Source organism: Trichomycterus rosablanca, chromosome 9 (genome assembly GCF_030014385.1).
Source record: "Trichomycterus rosablanca isolate fTriRos1 chromosome 9, fTriRos1.hap1, whole genome shotgun sequence".
NCBI lineage: Eukaryota > Metazoa > Chordata > Actinopteri > Siluriformes > Trichomycteridae > Trichomycterus > Trichomycterus rosablanca.
Genome location: NC_085996.1, coordinates 36,418,096 through 36,436,763, shown reverse-complemented (window position 1 = coordinate 36,436,763; position 18,668 = coordinate 36,418,096). Strand labels below are relative to the sequence as shown.

The 18,668-nt window shown below is 38.5% G+C and overlaps 1 protein-coding gene across 1 annotated transcript; it reads right to left on the bottom strand.

Annotated features, from left to right (window-relative positions):
* Positions 1–1,169: 1,169 nt before the first annotated feature.
* On the bottom strand, positions 1,170–9,342 carry ahsa1a (AHA1, activator of heat shock protein ATPase homolog 1a). Its single transcript, XM_063001436.1, has 9 exons — positions 9,141–9,342; positions 6,680–6,870; positions 6,127–6,209; positions 4,969–5,086; positions 4,770–4,864; positions 3,689–3,814; positions 2,999–3,100; positions 2,845–2,896; positions 1,170–1,801 (listed from the first exon to the last, which is right to left on the bottom strand). The coding sequence occupies exons 1-9, from the start codon at positions 9,218–9,220 to the stop codon at positions 1,629–1,631; spliced, it is 1,020 nt and encodes a 339-aa protein (XP_062857506.1). The 5' UTR covers positions 9,221–9,342; the 3' UTR covers positions 1,170–1,628.
* Between the last annotated feature and the right edge of the window lie 9,326 nt (positions 9,343–18,668).

Below are 18,668 nucleotides of genomic sequence, written 5' to 3'. Positions count from 1 at the left end.
AGAAAAACAACCATAGACCATTCTAACATCTTCAGCCAGTATACTAGCAACTATTATGCACACATCTCCAGGAATCTGTAAAACCAAGATTCATCCATCAGGCTGCCAGATTTATATTTGGATTATTCAGAGAATTCAGTTTACTCCAACAGTACTGTGCTTTACACCACTCCAGCTGACTCCATGCTCTGCAAAAGGCTTGTGTGTGACTGCTCCATAAAGCTAATGATAAACAGTTCCTGTGCTGGTGTTGCCTTCAGCTGCAGGTGTTGCCCCTGAAGTCGAGAGGGTTAAGGGCCTTACTCGAGGGCCCAACAGAGTCTGGATTCGAACTTTCAACCTTTAATTGATAGCCCAAAGCTCTACCCACTGTGTTACCTCTGCATTTCCCTTCCAATCTATTTGTATCCAATTACCCTTTTGCATTACACTTCGTCACTACTGATGTTGACCTCCACTCTGACTGAGGAGAGCCGTGACTAACACACGCCCCCGAGTTAATATGTGGATCAGCTTTGTGTACACCCTGACATGAGGAATTCCCATCAAGCACCCCCCCTCCCCCTAGAACAACAGCCAATCGCCCAGCCTGCATTATTCTAATTTTTTGAAACAACTGTTACATGTTGTATGTTGTATGATCTGGGTTTGAATCTCAGCTGTGCTATTGGCTGGTCTGGTGTCTACACAGATGGGATTGGCTGTGTCTGGGATGGGGGAATGGGGGTGGTCAAAGCCCTGCAATGGTTTGTCAACCTGTCAACCTGTCCTTGTGCCCAGTGTTTGCTGGGGAGAATGAACTCACCGCAACCCTGACCAGGATAAAACAGAAAAGAAATGACAAATAACCCCTGAAATCAGATTGGTAATGCACATAAAAATACACTGAAGATTGCAAGATTCTAGTCATAAGTACCAAAAAATTTATGTACAGATTTTGCCAGCTTCTGCTGTGAATAAATGGGGTGGAAAATTGTGATGTCCAGGATTAGATGAGTTGGTTATGGCCTTAAAGCATGCTTCCTGACCCTGTAAGTGTTGGTAGATGCATGCAACAATCCTTTCCGTTGTTCTGAAAGAGCTGGTTTGGCTCTCACCTGTGAGGTGGAGGAGCTGAACTATGCAATTATAAATAAGGGTAAGAATGAGGAAATTATTTCAAGCTTCAGAAAGTGTAATGATATATTTATTTGTTGCTGATAAAACCATACTTAAAATAAACTTATCATTGTAATATTTCTAAGACATGTCGACATGCATTACTTCCTACAGTAAAGATACTGTGCATCAAATGGCGATCCCAGGTTCATATTACACCCTTTTGTACAAAATATAAATGGTAGGTAGGTACACCTCAAATAAAACACATAGTTTATTGTACAGTACATTCTTCTGCACTCACATACAGAACCCCAGTTTCTAATACATGACATTTGTTGGTTGACACACATGCTGGTAAACATTCAAGAGTTAGCCAGTGTTTAACATAATTGTGTCTGGTACAGAGCATATGCAATATGTATGGTATTTTATATGCCAGCCTGTATTTGTTCAGGTCTGAGATCTTTCTCAGTTCATTTTACAGGTCAATACAGTTATATTATCATTTCATTTCATAACAGTTTGGTTTAAATTATTCTGGCTCCATAACCAAATGTCTGTTTAATAGCATCCAAGTAATATCTCTGCCAGCCCTCCTTCATTCTCTCCTCTTCAGCAGCAGGAACTTCTTTAGCTTCAAGACTCAATTCTGTCTCACTGCCCCGGTCAGTAAAGTTAAGAGTTACAGTTGAGTAGTGACCTAAAGAACAGGGACATGTATTTATATAAGATACAAATAACAGCTGACATAATAATACACTTCAGTAAGTGTTTACCCATGTTAGGTTTGATTTAATGACCCCTTTCTGCTGCTCCCGTTAAGGGTCGTCATTAATCAGCAAATGTGATTTAACACAGTTTTACACTGTTTACCCTTCTTACACAACCCTCATATTTATCCGGGCTTGGGACAGGCACTTAGGGTGCACTGATGTGTTCCCCAATGGCTAGATTCACGTTATGAGCCCAGCCCAGGATTCGAAGCCCAAGAACTCAAGTTACCAGCAGCGTGGCTTTTACCATTATGCCACACAAGCTCACTGAGCCTAAGAATTATACGTATGTAATAGAAATGTATGTAGATTTATTGAATCACTTCATCCTTCACTTTCAGAAACTGTTCAGCCCAATCAATGTTGGAGTGGTTTCAGACCCAGATCTCCAATCCCTTACAGAATGTCCAACACTTTTAGGTTTAAACTTTCAAGCTCAGAAATAATTCAGCCTTTAAACTATCCAGATCAGACTCAGACTCAGCTTTATTGTCATTCAAAACCATGTACATGATTAGAACGAAATGCAGTTACTTAGGTCTCGGTGTGTGTAAACATAATAAAATATAAACATATAAATAGCAAGAGAAACTATGTTTAGTAAAAATAAAACTTAAGACTTAAAAACTAGAAGAATAACTAAGATAACTAAGGAATTTTAAATATTTACATTTACATTCAAGTATTGCACTACAGCAGCTTTATGCGGATCTAAAGTGCACGATTCAAAGTATAGCAGCAGAAAAGGGCAGCACCAGTTCACAGGTGAGAGGAAGACACACGAATTCCTTACAGAAAGTAAGGTGAGAATGAAGCATATTTTTTTTGTACTGTGTACAAATATGAATGTAAAAGTATTTATTCATAAACATAAATAATTTAGTGCTGCTTATGTTCTTTTGCTAATTGTGTCACGTTGCATGGATCACAGATCACTTGTTTTACTAAACAAGTAATGGGGAAAACCCACCTGCAGGCCAGGTTGCAAACCTCCACCTCATGACAATCTTCTTGTCTGGAACCTACAGGTTCAAAGCACAACAACACACCAGTAACCTGCCTGTCATGATCATGTTTGGTATTCTTAATATTTCTGAGATGTCTGAGATGAGTTTTGTCCCTACCAGCTCAGCAAACACTCCATGGACATTTCCTTCCAGCAGGCGAAACTTTCCTCCCTTCTCTCCTTCTACTAAGGCAGCAAGGTGTGTAAATGCCTGAACCATCTAATTCATCCACAGAGAAACAGAATTAGATAAATAAGCATGTATAATTAGTTAATGAACTGGATAAAAAGGATGAAGCAAAACTGAACAATTAGGGTGTTAGTCTGTTACAGGGTTGCAGTGTTTTACAAGCTGTGACACAAAAAGCAGCAACAGTGGTTTCACAGGCTGCACCAATGCATTAAAATTAAATAATAATAGAACTTTAGCACAGAAGTGTGAGTTGCACATTCATGAGTTGCAGGTCACAAGCTGCCCACAGGCTGCAGGTTGGGTAGGTCTACCATAAAACAGAGCTGTTTACTTCATACTTTAAATAAAACTATACTATAGCAATAAACCTTAAGTGTCCCTGTCAGTACTTTAAATATATATAGTCTATTTTCCAAATGTAAATATGGATAAATAATAAGAATAGCCAAATTAACCAGTTGGCCTACTTCAGTATTCTATAATAATTAGCACACACACTGTTATTCAATAAATTAAGCTAATATTTAGCAGAGGCACAAATTCTTCTGGTCTCTTCTACATGAAATAAAGAAAGCTTATTTTATATTTTATTATCAAAGAAAATAAAACACTAACCTCTTGGTTGATAAACATTCTGTAAAGCTCCTCTGCTGATGTCAAAAAGGTTTCTTTCAGACTGAACACGACTGTGGGGATTTTAACTCCAGAACTCTGAGTTTTAGCTGTTGTTGAGGAGCCAGTCTATAAATAAATACATAAGCAAGAACAACACTCAATATACACCGATCAGCCATAACATTAAAACCACCTCCTTGTTTCTACACACATTGTCCATTTTATCAGCTCCACTTACCATATAGGAGCACTTTAAAGTTCTACAATTACTGACTGTAGTCCATCTGTTTCTCTGCATGCTTTGTTAGCCCCCTTTCATGCTGTTCTTAAATGGTCAGGACCCCCACAGAGCAGGTATTATTTAGGCGGTGGATCATTCTCAGCACTGCAGTGACACTGACATGGTGGTGGTGTGTTAGTGTGTGTTGTGCTGGTATGAGTGGATCAGACACAGCAGTGCTGCTGGAGTTTTTAAACACCTCACTGTCACTGCTGGACTGAGAATAGTCCACCAACCAAAAATATATCCAGCCAACAGCGCCCCGTGGGCAGCATCCTGTGAGCACTGATGAAGGTCTAGAAGATGACCGACTCAAACAGCAGCAATAGATGAGCGATCGTCTCTGACTTTACATCTACAAGGTGGACCAACTAGGTAGAAATGTCTAATAGAGTGGACAGTGAGAGGACACGGTATTTAAAAACTTCAGCAGCGCTGCTGTGTCTGATCCACTCATACCAGCACAACACACACTAACACACCACCACCATGTCAGTGTCACTGCAGTGCTGAGAATGATCCACCACCCAAATAATACCTACTCTGTGGTGGTCCTGTGGGGGTCCTGACCATTGAAGAAAATGGTGAAAGCAGGCTAAAAAATGTATGTAAAGAAAACAGATGGACTACAGTCAGTAATTGTAGAACTACAAAGTGCTTCTATATGGTAAGTGGAGCTGATAAGATAGACAGTGAGTGTAGATACACCTTCTGTAACGTTTAGTAATGATCCTAATGCTGCAGAGCTTTTGAGGCTTAAATACACAAAGTATATCTGGGTGTCCTAAAACAGTGAAGTACCTTCGTTTGATCAAGTTTAACATGCGTATGTGGTGGCTGCTGTTGTTGTTTACTGACACAGTTTGCTGTTGGTAGGATCATTCCCTGTGTGAATTCTGAAAAAAAAAAAAAAAAAACTACAATTACAAAAAATACTAACAAAAAGAAATCACCCAGCATTCAGTGATAAAATGTTTACTGTAATGCATACTGATCTTACTTTTTTTCAGGTGTGAGACATAGCTTGCTAGAGCTAATTTGATTTCCTTCTCTCCCTGCTTTTTCATGAGGGCAGTTAATGGTGTCGTTGGCTGGTCTTTACATGCAGTAATGCATATCTGTGAAAGTGCCAGACATAATAATTAAGATTTTAAAGAGGCATAAACCAGAGTTGTCAAATTTCATAGAACAAAGCATAAAAAAAATGCATTACACTATATATGTAAAGTGGGGGCTAAAAGTTTTTGAACACTATGATAAATGCTTCTACTGTAGTTTGCATTTTTTAAATTTAGTACTATGGTTGTCATAACAGGTCTAACATTTTTGCAACAACTACTTAAAAACCAAAAAAGATCAAGTAGTGCTGATTGTCCTCCACAGTCATCTGACCTAAACCCCAGTGAGCATTTAATGGGTCACTTGACAAAGAAAACCAAGCATTCAGTACCATCAGATCTTCAGAATTTTGTTCATATATTCAGGGACTACATGGATCATCATTCATTCATTTTCATGTTTAACCGCCACTTTATCCTGGTCGGGATCATCGTGGGTCCAGTTACCCTGGAATCAATGCAGTAACACACCCAGGACAGGACAGCAACCCCCAGACATAGCCATTCATGTCTATTTGTAGACAGCCAATCGGCCAATTGCACTGCTGGGGATTCAGGGCTATTGCAGTGCTTCGGAAATCCAACCTTCTCCCTCAGACATAACCAATCATGTCTTTATAGATGCTGAGCCGGCTGATAGTATCACTGAGATTCCAACCCAGATCTCAACGGTTGTGGGCTAGCATAACAGACCGCTATGCCACCCGGGCACCCTGTTTAACTGTTTTACGTTCATATGGCTGTAATTAGCATGATTTTAATCAATGATTTTCTTGCCCGTAAAGTAAAGTGATGAATTCTTCATTATACCCCAGTTGTGCGAGTTGTGTGTAACAAAAATAACCTTGCTTAAGTAAATGGATAAACTGAAAATTAACAATGTTAATTTGAATGTTAATTAAAAGTGTCACATAATGGGGAAGGAAAAATAACAATGCAAAGTTACCGCAATACTATGTATAAGAATACTGGTCATTCTTACTAAAAGTTCTAACTATACTGTTATTGCATAATCAATACAGGAGACCGTATTTACTTACATCCAGGTCATCCATGTCATTTTCATCTGAAAGGTTCAGCACCTTAATGTTTCCCTTATATTTGATTCCATTTTTTGCAGTTCCTGTAAAGCATGTAAATATAAAAGATTTTCACTGTCAAATAACATCATTAAAAAGTACAAGATAGGGTGCTCTGGTGGCACAGAGGTTTAATTTGTTAGCCCAGCACCAAGGAAAGTTCAAGCTTAAAAGTTTAAGTCTCAGCTGTGCTCCCAGCCTGGTTGGTACTTAACAGACACAACTGGCTGAGTCTAAGGAAGGAAGTTCGAACAGAGTTCCATGCTGTCAGATAATGGTTCCGCAGGATCAGTGAAAACGCATATAAGGCATAGTGTGACTCTCCATATGCAGTCAGCTCTCTGTGAGAATTTAGGAGACAGGTGTCAGTTTGTGGCGCTGTTCGGACAGCGTGGGGATGCCAACATTACATTTAACGTCGCTCATTGCTTTGTGCTATCGGCAAAATAATTTTTACTGGAAAGGACTACTGTTGACGAAAAGGGAAAAACAAGCTTAAGCTGATAACACATACCAGTCCATGATGCTTTAATGGTCCATTCATAGAAGAAGATGAGTTTCCCTTTGCGGTTGTTAATGGAAGCCTCTCCCTCAATCGAGCTGACGTCTGTGATCTGGCAGACACCATCCTCATTCTGCACCTCAACTCTGAGAAGAAGTTCATTCAGGATGTCCTGCGACCAGCTTGAAACGTCTCGTTCTGTCCTGTAACAAAGTATGAAATTTAATGGTCAGTTTATAGGGTAGAACTTTGCCATTTGTACATAATAATTAGCCATAATAATAATTAGCCATAATAATGTGTGGTGTTTATAACAAATAGGTATAGTTACTATCACATGGTAGTGAGTATAGTATGAGTGTATACAAGAACTGCAGATTTTGAACCCTTGTCTTACACTTATCAGTTACTTTACTAGGCACAACATTCCTTTTTATGTTTCTTAAAATGTACAGTTCAAAAGACTAGACTAGTGTCTGTATCTGACCACAGTATGTTGTTGGCTGGATGTTTTGGTATGTGGACTATTTTAAGCCAGCACTAACAGAAAGTTTAAAATCCCAGAGGATTCATTCATGAGTTATAAATATAGTATGCATCAATAAAAATTTTTACAGTCATCCGGAGTTTGAGTCCTCATCTGTGAGATTATGTGTACATGCATGCTGATCTGCCAAATTATGAAAAAGAGGTAACACAGAGCCCTTACTCTTTCAGGATTGTTGTACTGTAGTTGCACGCATTTGTCTATAACAAAATTGGCAAAAAAATGGGGTACAAACTTCCAGCTGTCCTCTCGTGTCTAATAGAGTCAAACCAAACCTCTACCTACCATGCATTGCTAAGAATGTTATCACTTTGCTTTACTACTGTCATACAGTACAAACTGTCATATTACACAGCCATAGCTGTGCTTGTACACATGATCTAACAGAAGAGAACTTAAAACTCCAGATGAACGCCAGATGACTGTGAAAACATTTTACTGATGCATACTACATTCATGACCCAGCAAATTAATTCTTTGGGATTTTTAACTTCTGTGTTAGTAATGGCTTAAGAATAGTACACATACCATAATATCCAGCCAACAACGTACTGTGATCAAATACAGACACTAGTCTAAACAGGAGACAAAAGCTTTGGTTTTGAACTGAACATTTTAAGGAATATACAAAAAGGATGGTGTGCCTAGTAAACAAGGTAGGGTGGCAGATTGTGCAAAGCAACAGATTTACTGTCAGTAATTACACGACTGCGAAATGTACCTATACGACTGGTTACTGAATGTTCATTTTGTCACAAATATGAAGAATCCCTTACTCACTTATTTTGGGATTGCTCATTTTGCTCAGTTTTTTGGACTGACAAACAATTTTATTAATAGAAAAATTAGCTAAAAGTGACATATTGAATTCAAATGAGACTTATATTGTCAACATTCTCTTAATATTATCCAAATATCACATTCATTGTTGTAAATTTATGAATAATAGACCAAATTTGAACACTTTTAGGGCATCCTTTATATCGTACATTAATACGTTAAAACTCTGTAAAAATGTGAAGGCAAGACTTAAACATTGCTAGAAAACTTCTCTATCCCTTAAGGTCTTTTTAAAAAATCATTAAATGGTATTATCTATAAACTCCTGCTTTAGCTAATTTTATTTATAGTTTATTTCATTTCTATTTCTATAACCTCGAGCAATTTTAGTTAATAATTGTCTAATTTTCATTGTGTATGTTACATCTTGGCTGTGATTGATGTATTCTTTTGTAATATATATGTTGTTCAATAAAGTTTCTTTGAAAAAGAAAAAGAAAAAAAAGATATGACTGGTGTTCAACATGGCTGATGAATGTGTATAAAAATAAGCACACTGAGAATGCTGAATATACAAGAACACTGGGTCTTCTTAAATATTGGACTGGGTTGTAAAGTGTACCAAATACATAGTAGTGACCTGTCTGGCCAGCTGCTACTTGTCTCTCCATGACCATGACAGTTTCTATAAATGGCCCCTTCAAGTGCTACCCCTCCAGGAACAGTTCATTTGAGAGGGTTCTAATCACATGGATACATGTAGCATATAATTGCCTTTGGTTAATTGTATAACCATAATATATTATTATCAACACACCATTACATTAAAATGGAGAGATTAATTATGTTACGTTGTGATGGAAAAACAATTCCTTCCTTTCATGCAATCAACTAGTCTGCTAAGTTTATGCCAGTTATGCACGTTAAATAGGGGACTAATTAGTACAATAAAGAAGTTTGGTTAGTTTCTTACTAGTACTGATGTTATACATGAGGAAAACATGAACAGACTTGACTGACACACAGTCACAGCTCCACATATCCAGTCGAACATTTAACTGTAACTATGAGATTAATTCGCTGCAAATGTGTTTTCTTATTACAGATATTCAATTAGCCAACATCTTTAAAGCCATTTAAACCCACCAGTGCCAGTTGTTAACGTTGGTAGCGTCTGCTCTTTCCTCCACAATCCAGCGCGGATCTCCCTCACCCCACTTCGCCATGATGAACGAACGACACTGAGAAGCTGCGAGTCTGTAGTACAGCCTAACAACAATATCTCTGCTCAACTACCGAATAAGCAACACGAATTTAATGAACTATAAAACATGTAACTATTGCCTGGTAATGTTTAACAAGCTTTAACTTGTAGAAAACTGTTTATATTTTAATGAAAGCATATAAAGAGCACCAGTAAGTGACTGTGTGTGGTCAGTCAGCCTGGCTGAGGTGTTAATGTCTGAGAACAGAAGGTACTAGAAAGAAGCAGGAACAGCAAGAACCTGTCAGTCTCATTTACTTATGTAAAGATCTGTGTGGGACGTCACGCCAACTTATTCAAAACAAGGAGCCCTGACAGGATCACTGCTGTAAAATTATTGGCAGAGAGTATGTATTTATGTATGTACACTGATCAGCCATAACATTAAAACCACCTCCTTGTTTCTACACTCACTGTCCATTTTATCAGCTCCACTTACCATAGAAGCACTTTGTAGTTCTACAATTACTGACTGTAGTCCATCTGTTTCTCTGCATGCTTTGTTGGCCCCCTTTCATGCTGTTCTTCAATGGTCATGACCCCCACAGGACCACTACAGAGCAGGTATTATTTAGGTGGTGGATCATTCTCAGCACTGCAGTGACACTGACATGGTGCTGGTATGTTAGTGTGTGTTGTGCTGGTATGAGTGGATCAGACACAGCAGCGCTGCTGGAGTTTTTAAATACCGTGTCGACTCACTGTCCACTCTATTAGACACTCCTACCTAGTTGGTCCACCTTGTAGATGTAAAGTCAGAAACGATCGCTCATCTATTGCTGCTGTTTGAGTTGGTCATCCTCTAGACCAGGGGTGCACAACATACGGCCCGCGGGCCAGATCCGGCCCGGCAAAACTCACGATCCGGCCCGCCAATTGAAGTGCTGATGTATTTTTAAATAAATGATACTGACACTTTAAATTCACCGGGTAATTCCATGAAATTGTGACTGAAAAGTAAATTATGTAAATACAAGTTACTCCAGCGGTACCATGTGTTTGTCCAAACCAAGTACGAGTAAAAAAAGAAAAATGGATCTCAAGTATATGAAATTTAACCCTGAATGGACATACAGGTATTTTCTCATGTCTGGTGTGCTTGCGACCACATTAACCAGTTGAAGTCAGAAAGATGCTGCAGTATCTCCCACTGACCAAGACATTTCTTGTAAGTACCTGATTTTATGTAACTGTATTTAGTGCTGGGCGATTTTCACGATTAATTCTGTTAATTAGAATGAACGTTTTCACATGATGTTAGAAATGTGACAATCGCGATTGTTTACATACTTTATATTTTAATTAAAATACCAACATGTCACGAGGCAGAAACTGACCAGACGCTCGCAGAATATAAATCAAGGAAAGTTTAATCTCAAATGGGCAAAAACAGTGTACAAATCCAGGTAGAGTCCAAAAACAGAAGATAAAAAGACAGGCAGCAAACGGAAGACAACAAGGATTAACAAGGTAATGGTTAGATTCAGAAATAAGGACACAAACACAATCGACAACACTTTCACAACGAGACTAAAACAGATGAGTTTAAATAAGATGCGCATGGAACTGAACACAGCTAAACTGAATCAAAACTCCGAAGACGGTGAGCGCGATCAGGATTGGCTGACCGGGGACATGTGATAGTCACGTGACAGTCCGGGGGAGCATGGGAATTGTAGTCTATATGGTTAGAAGCAGAACGTGCCCCCTCCATCCACCCCACAGTCACAAGAGGACAAAATCAAAGCTGAGCTGAGTGATTACTTGATGTCCCCCAGTGTAGATACTGATACAGACTCACTTCAGTGGTGGAAACAGTAAACAGGCTCGAGTTCCTTTTAAAAAACCTGTAAAGAACTTTTTGTGGTTTTGCACTTTTTTATGCTGCACATTATTTAAAGTGAATTGTTTGTGAGTTTTTTATATAAAGGATATAGCTAATTAAGATTTCGATTTTGTTTAAATTATTGTTAATTATTATTATATTGTTATTGTTATAAAGTTTGAGTTCCTTGAAAGGATAATTATAGGTGGTGCTGTTACTATTCTTGCACTTCTGCAGTCTTTTAAATTAAAATTTTTCAATTGCATTATACAAAAAAAAAAATTCAAATCGTGAATCGATAATACATTTGAAAATAATCGAGATTTTTTTTTCCAATATCACCCAGCCTGAACTGTATTACAAATTCACATGGACAGATCTGTAAAAATGAAATTTGTGGCCCTCTGGTTTAGGTGTTTATGTGAAATCGGCCCTTGGTAAAAAGAAGTTGTGCACCCCTGCTCTAGACCTTCATCAGTGGTCACAGGACGCTGCCCACGGGGCGCTGTTGACTGGGTATTTTTGGTTGGTGGACTATTCTCAGTCCAGCAGTGACAGTGAGGTGTTTAAAAACTCCATCAGCGCTGCTAAATAATACCTGCTCTGTGGTGGTCCTGGAAGAGTCCTGACCATTAAAGAACAGCATGAAAGGGGACTAACAAAGCATGTAGAGAAACAGGTGGACTACAGTCAGTAATTGTAGAACTACAAAGTGCTTCTATATGGTAAGTGAAGCCGATAAAATGGACAATGTGTGTAGAAACAAGGAGGTGGTTTTAATGTTATGGCTGATCGGTGTATGTATGTACACTACATGGACAAACATACTTGAATTCACGTGTTTCAGCCACACCAATTGCTATCAGGAATAATAAACCAACTATAGAAAGGAGCTGATATGCTTCCAACTTTGCAGCAACAGTTTAGGGATGGCTGTCTCCTGTTTCAGCATTGCTATGCCCCTGTGCACAAAGAAAGGTCTATGAAGACATGAAGAAAAGCTCGGTTTAAAGGAACTCCAGTGATCTGACCTCAGCCCCACTGAACAGCTTTGACATGAACTGGAACATCAACTGAGGCTTTCTTGAACAACATAGCCATAAAAATGCTCCTTTGACTGAATGGGCACAAATTCCTAGAGAAATACTTTAAAGTCTTGACTGTAGTTGTAGCTAAAAAGACCTCATAGTGGTCACATAGTGTTTTAATGGCATTTGTTTTTTAATGGGATATACAACATGTTCATGGGCAGGTGTCTAAAACGTTTGGCTGCCATGTAGTGTATGTATGTACAAAATAATAAAAAGGGGAACATTTAAGATAAAAGGGTCCTGATTATATAATAGGATTATATTGTAATTGAATTGTTTATACTGTTTACTGTGTGTCAGGCACGTCCAATTCCAGAAGATGGCGCTGTTGGAAAGGGTCAATGTACCTTTTGGCGAAAATAAGTCATTTTAAAGAAGTTCTTTATCTTTCGGTTTTTAAAACATAATTTAACACCCAACAGCAATTAAACACATGGATCAAAATTACAGCTGTTGGTTTTAACTTGGGCTACACGGTGATACAACTGGTTAAACGGGGGTTGCACAGCATGAGAGACTCGAGATCTGGGTTCAATCCTTACAGAAGCAGTACATCTCTCATCTTTCTTTTTAGGTACAATAGTTTCTTCTTAACCTTGCAAAACAAGGGTAGATTATCTGCTTCAAATCAGCCCTAGGTGTAAATGTAAAAAGTATGTTATGCCCGTCGATAGATTGGCATTCCATTCGTCGTGCCTTCCTGCATTGCGCTCAGTGTTTCCAGATGGCGCCAGACCCAACATGACCCAGTTTAGATGAAGCTCCATATAACTGAAATGTAAATAATAAAATGTAAATAATGAATAGGTTAACACCTGTTTAGCAAAATGCAAACTGGATTTAATGGTGTCGAACACTTTATACATTGCCATAGCTTTAAAATAACATACAGCCTTTAAGAGTCATTTTCCTTTCTTGACCAACAGAATTCACTATGGTTGTTACTGCATCTTTAACAATTCTGTTGCCTTTATAATACTTTTTTTTAGATCTACATTTATTTAATGTCTGTTTTATCACAATGTATCCTTTTCAGGGTCGCTGTGGGTCTGATTTACTGGGCAAAGGGTAGGAAACACCCCAGACAATATCACAGGGCAAACACACACACACACAAACACAGGCAAATTTGCAGCTCCAATCAATCTGGCTGTATGTCTTTGGACTGTGGGGAACAAACAGAGCACCCAGAGTAAACCACACGGACAGGACCTGGACTGCTCCACCTGGGAATCAAACCCAGGACCTTTATGCTGTAAGGTGACTGTGATACTCACTGCACCATCATGGCACCCACTATCTAACAGTGCATATGAAACAAGAGTTTGTTTTTTACATATAAACTTAAAATTATGACAACTTACGTTATACAACTAATATTGTTTCTCTGTATACTGAGACTTCTTGTATAATTTTATTCAGTGCTATACACATCACCATAATACTATTAATGGTGAGATAAATTGATTTTCCAATTGAAACTGTGTGTGAAAACAATAATCAAACCCAGGTACCCCTTTGCCATCCAGGTTGAGAATTCTTGTGTCCTGTAGTAGGATTCTGAAGATTCATATTCTGTTTTTATAAGTGTTGTAGTTGAACCTCTACTACAAATTTGTAGATATTTTTTATCCATTGATCATTTGAATGCAGCATTGTTTTTAATTGTGATAAATGTACCAGTAGGATACACGTTTTACAACCGGGTCTTATTCAACCCCCACATTTCTCCTATACACCAGCCACAAGAAACCTATAGTGCTTCAAATAAATTATTTAACGGAGATCGTCAAAGTAAGCAGTAACACACTACACCAGTTCAACATATAGGGAATGGTCATAAACTTAAATCAACACAAATGTTAGTAAAATAAATCTGTTAATAAATGTAATTTATATTTATATTATAGTGAGCAAAGGGTTTTATGTTTATTAGGATTTTTAATGTCATGTTTTACACTTTGGTTACATTCATGACAGGAACTGTAGTTACTCATTACACAAGATTCTTCAGTTCACAAGGTTACATCAAGAACAATTTAGTATCTCCAATTCACCTCACTTGCATGCCTTTGGACTGTGGGAGGAAACCGGAGCTCCCGCAGGAAACCCACGCGGACACGGTGAGAACATGCAAACTCCACACAGAAAGGACCCGGATTGCCCCACCTGGGGATCGAACCCAGGACCTTCTTGCTGTGAGGTGACAGTGCTACCCAACTTAGCTACTGTGCCACCCTGAGCAGAGGGGAGTAAAGTGTAAATTTGTACTGTTAAAATGTTCTCTGACACCAGATATCACATTAAAATACTCGCTCATAAATATGAAGCTATAAGACTCCCCACTCTTGTGAAAAGCGTTTTACTAGCCTCTCACTCTCACATCATGGACTTTATAATCACTTAAAAAAGCTTCCTTTGCTCTGGAGTCCAGTAACAGTTTTGGAAACCAGTAATGCTGAACAGTTAATTACTTACCCAACTCAACGTATTAGCTGATTAGTATGCTCTTAATAAGGGAGAGCAACTGTTAAGAATTAAAATAAAAAAACTGAAGCAAATAAGAGCCCCAGGACTGTAAAACCAAATTTAAAAAGAAAGAAAACCCATAGACAAAAGAAGAACATACAAATTAGTGACCAGAGGCAGGAATCAAACAGTGCTGTGAAATACCAACTCCACCCGGGCGGCACAGTGGCTAAGTGGGTAACACCGTCACCTCACAGCAAGAAGGTCCTGGGTTCGATCCCCAGGTGGGGTGGTTTGGGTCCTTTCTGTGTGGAGTTTGCATGTTCTCCCCATGTCTACGTGGGTTTCCTCCCACAGTCCAAAGACATGCAAGTGAGGTGAACTGGAGATATAGAATTGTCCACGACTGTGTTCGATATAATCTTGAGAAGTGATGAATCTTGTGTAATGAGTAACTACAGTTCCTGTCATGAATGTAACCAAAAGTGTAAATCATGACGTTAAAATCCTAATAAACAAACAACAAACTCTGCCAGCTGCACCATCCACATCCTGCTATGTTAGATACAAATGCAATAACCCACACAGTTTTTTCAGTTTTTATTTTTTACATACTGACCTGCTACAGTAGCATTGCATAGAATATAAATGATGCAAAAAAGATGCTTCAATATTTACAGAGACCATAAAGCTACAAACCAAGCTACAGCGTCATCAGTCCACCATTTAAAACATTGTAGAAATGTACACGTACTGTTATCGTTTGCGAAAGTCAGACAGCGCTAAGTATTGCACTTGGGACAAAAGTGACAATTATAGTGTTACAATTTTCTCAGGATATTTCATTCAACATTACTTAACATGGCCAAACTATAAACATGATTAAAGCTAATAATTCTGAATCATTTCACTGAACATTATTCATTGTGTATTTATAAAATATTTCAAATGAGCGTATTGTGCAATTGGTGCTCGAGTATAAATAAAAAGGCAGTTTAATAGTGAAGGTCTGTACAAACGTACAGGTGCTGTGACTCTGTAATGGTGTTGAATGGGTGAAAATAAAATCTCACAGGATGATTAAGCAGTCGGATGCTTGTCAACATAAAAACGAATCTGGCTCACAGTAAAAATGCAAGATTATGTATAGGTACATTTCACTGATGGCAATGAGGCTAAAAGAAAAACTCTGATGCAGTTTGTCATTTCAGTGTGAAAACAGTATAAAGAGCTGCCAGATAAACCGCCTGGTCCGGGGAAAGATGCTCTGAATAAAATACAAGTGTAAAACTCATTTAAATAGAATTAGCACAGTTTCATTCTTCATACAAATACTTTCAATTATTTAAAAAATCTATTCGTACTCTGAACTATTTACAAATCATTCAGAAGATAAAACAATTTACACCACAAAAAATCTGTTAACACAACCTGAAGACATCACTTAAATAAATGCAATAAATTATCCATCTTTGGTCAAACCCAGACCAAAACCCCACACACAAAAAATACTATGCAAATATATATATTTATATACTCGACAAACAAAAAGCTAAAAAACTAAACACTCATACACAGCTCACCATTAAAAATAAACTACTTTTCAGAAACGGATGGCTAACTTGTGTGATTAAGTCTCTGGTTCAGGGTTTGAACACCGTTTAAAAGCACGCTGCTTCAGAGAGCGAGTGTAAACTTCATTCATGTGGGATCAGATTTCGTTGTAGCTCCGCTGGACTGGGGAGGGTGGGGTTCTGGGCAGGATGTTTGTAAGCCTGAGTTAAAGGAAGAGGGAAAGGTTGGTTTGGTGTTTACACCAAAGGCCTTACAAAAGATTGCTAAACAACATGCCTGCTTTTGCCTTTCAGAGAAAACAGCTTTTCTGTATTGTAAAACCTAAACAAATAATTAGTGACCATTAAATAAACTATAATTGGTTTGATGTTTGATGAATAAGACTCTTAATTAGAAGAAGAGTTAAAATGAATGGATTGTGAATAAAGTCCTACATGTTAAACATTAGGATATCATATACAAGTACATACAGAATATGTAATGGAGTCCTAAGCAGAGAACACATTTTACTCAGAACTCCTCCTCTATCTAACACCGATTGGCTTCGAGGAGAAAAGAGCACTTGGGGGCCCTTTTGAAAGGCGTAGTAAAGGGGGTCGGGCTTGGCATTGTGACATCCAAACCACAGCTGTTGCGAAACTCTGTGTAGCATTTTTCACAAGCAAGAGCCTCAACACAAGGTCCAGGCATGAGCTTAGCCATTAATCCCTCCCTCTTCCCTCCGCTCACGCCCTTCCCCCTCGACCATCTTCCCACTCAGGACAAGCTCCAGGCATGTGCCACCGCACTTCACAGAGTGTTTACATGTACAAAATAATCTGATCATTGGGAAAAATAAGTCTGGTTTAGTCGGTTCTGAACACCACAAACCTTAGTCTGTCAGAAATCTGGTAATCAAAACTATTAATTTGACTAGATTTTCCAGCAGCAAGGTACAGTCTTATGGGGCAAGCTGTAGCCTAGTGGTTAGGGTACTGGACTAGTAATCAGAAGGTCGCTGGTTCAAGCCCCACCTCTGCCAGGTTGCTGCTGCTGGGCCCTTGAGCAAGGCCCTTAACCCTCAATTGCTCAATTGTAACTGTAATGTAAGTCGCTTTGGATAAAGGCGTCTGCTAAATGCCGAAAATGTAAATGTAAATGAAACCTGGACAAATACCACATGTTGCTGATCCAAGTAAAATAAATTAGCATCCACTAAACAAAATCATAAATGACATTTTGAGGCAAATGCAAAGGCAAGTGCAGTGACAAAATGCTAGAATTGGGTTTATATGTTGATAGGTGGCTTTAAATTGGTTAATGTGTCATAAAATGTAGATATCTACAATAATATTTATATTTTACATTTTCTGCATTTAGCAGACGCTTTTATCCAAAGTGACTTACAATTATGACGTGAACATGATTTTGAGCAGTTGAGGGTTAAGAATCTTGCTCAGGGGCCCAACAATGGCAACTTAGCAGTGGTGGGGCTTGAACCGGCAACCTTCTGATTACTAGTCCAGTACATTAACCACTGAGCTATCACTGCCCTACAGTGTATGTGTACTACAATACAAAATACAATTATATTGTATTTTTGTTGGTTGGAGGCCCAATAGATTTTAGGTCTGAAGTTCTAAACAGAAGTCTGGTTTCCTTTGCTTTGCTGGTAAATATTTGTTAGGGTGACAAATGGTTTTTTTTTTAAGAATGACACTACAGGTATTGTATTAAAACCATCATCTTAAAACCATTATAGTGACTAGTGACATACCATTCACAACAGTAAATGGTAAGCCAGGAACAGGGCCGAAAATAAGCATTTTATCTCATGTGGTGTTTTTGCATGTGCAGATTCAAAATCTGAATGTGCTACAACTGTAAAGTACCAAAACAGGGATGATCAGATTATACACATACATGTACACACTCGGCTACACAGGGTGTGTTCGAAAACCTAGTGAGCTGCCTTGCTATCTAACTGCCTACACAGGCAGCTGCCTCAGTAGAGAGGATTCTAATAAGTCATTGACTTATAAGGCAGGTTACTCGAACGCACTACTTAGACAGCAATAACATCGGGTTTCGCTTACTAAGCTAACACAATTAGCCTGATGCCATTCAAACCAATGGGATGGCATGGCACAATGCACTACCATGCCAACTAACATCTCCCTCTGTGTACCGAAAACGGTTAAATTCGCTGACGAGCCTGAATTTGCAAATAAACACACTTGTGCAAGTTTATACAAATTAATCAATAATAATTTATTTACGTTTGAAAATAACTCTGTTCGTTTCTCCGCACCGTCAGCCATGTTTTTCATGTTTTTCTGTGAGAAAAGTCGTGCCGCACTGAATGCTGGGATTGCCTTCACCGCCAAGGTAGCATCGAATGCTCCATTAATCTTGAGTAAAAATACTGTTCAAATTTTAAGATACCTTGGCTTTTAAGGCATCTAGGATTT

Coding starts and splice junctions, on each gene's coding strand:
- ahsa1a (XM_063001436.1), bottom strand. CDS start 9,220: ATGGCGAAGTGGGGTGAGGGAGATCCGCGCTGGATTGTGGAGGAAAGA. Junction 6,871..9,140: donor AACGTTAACAACTGGCACTG/GTGGGTTTAAAT, acceptor ACTTTGTTACAG/GACAGAACGAGACGTTTCAA. Junction 4,865..4,968: donor TGTCTCACACCTGAAAAAAA/GTAAGATCAGTA, acceptor TTTTTTTTTCAG/AATTCACACAGGGAATGATC.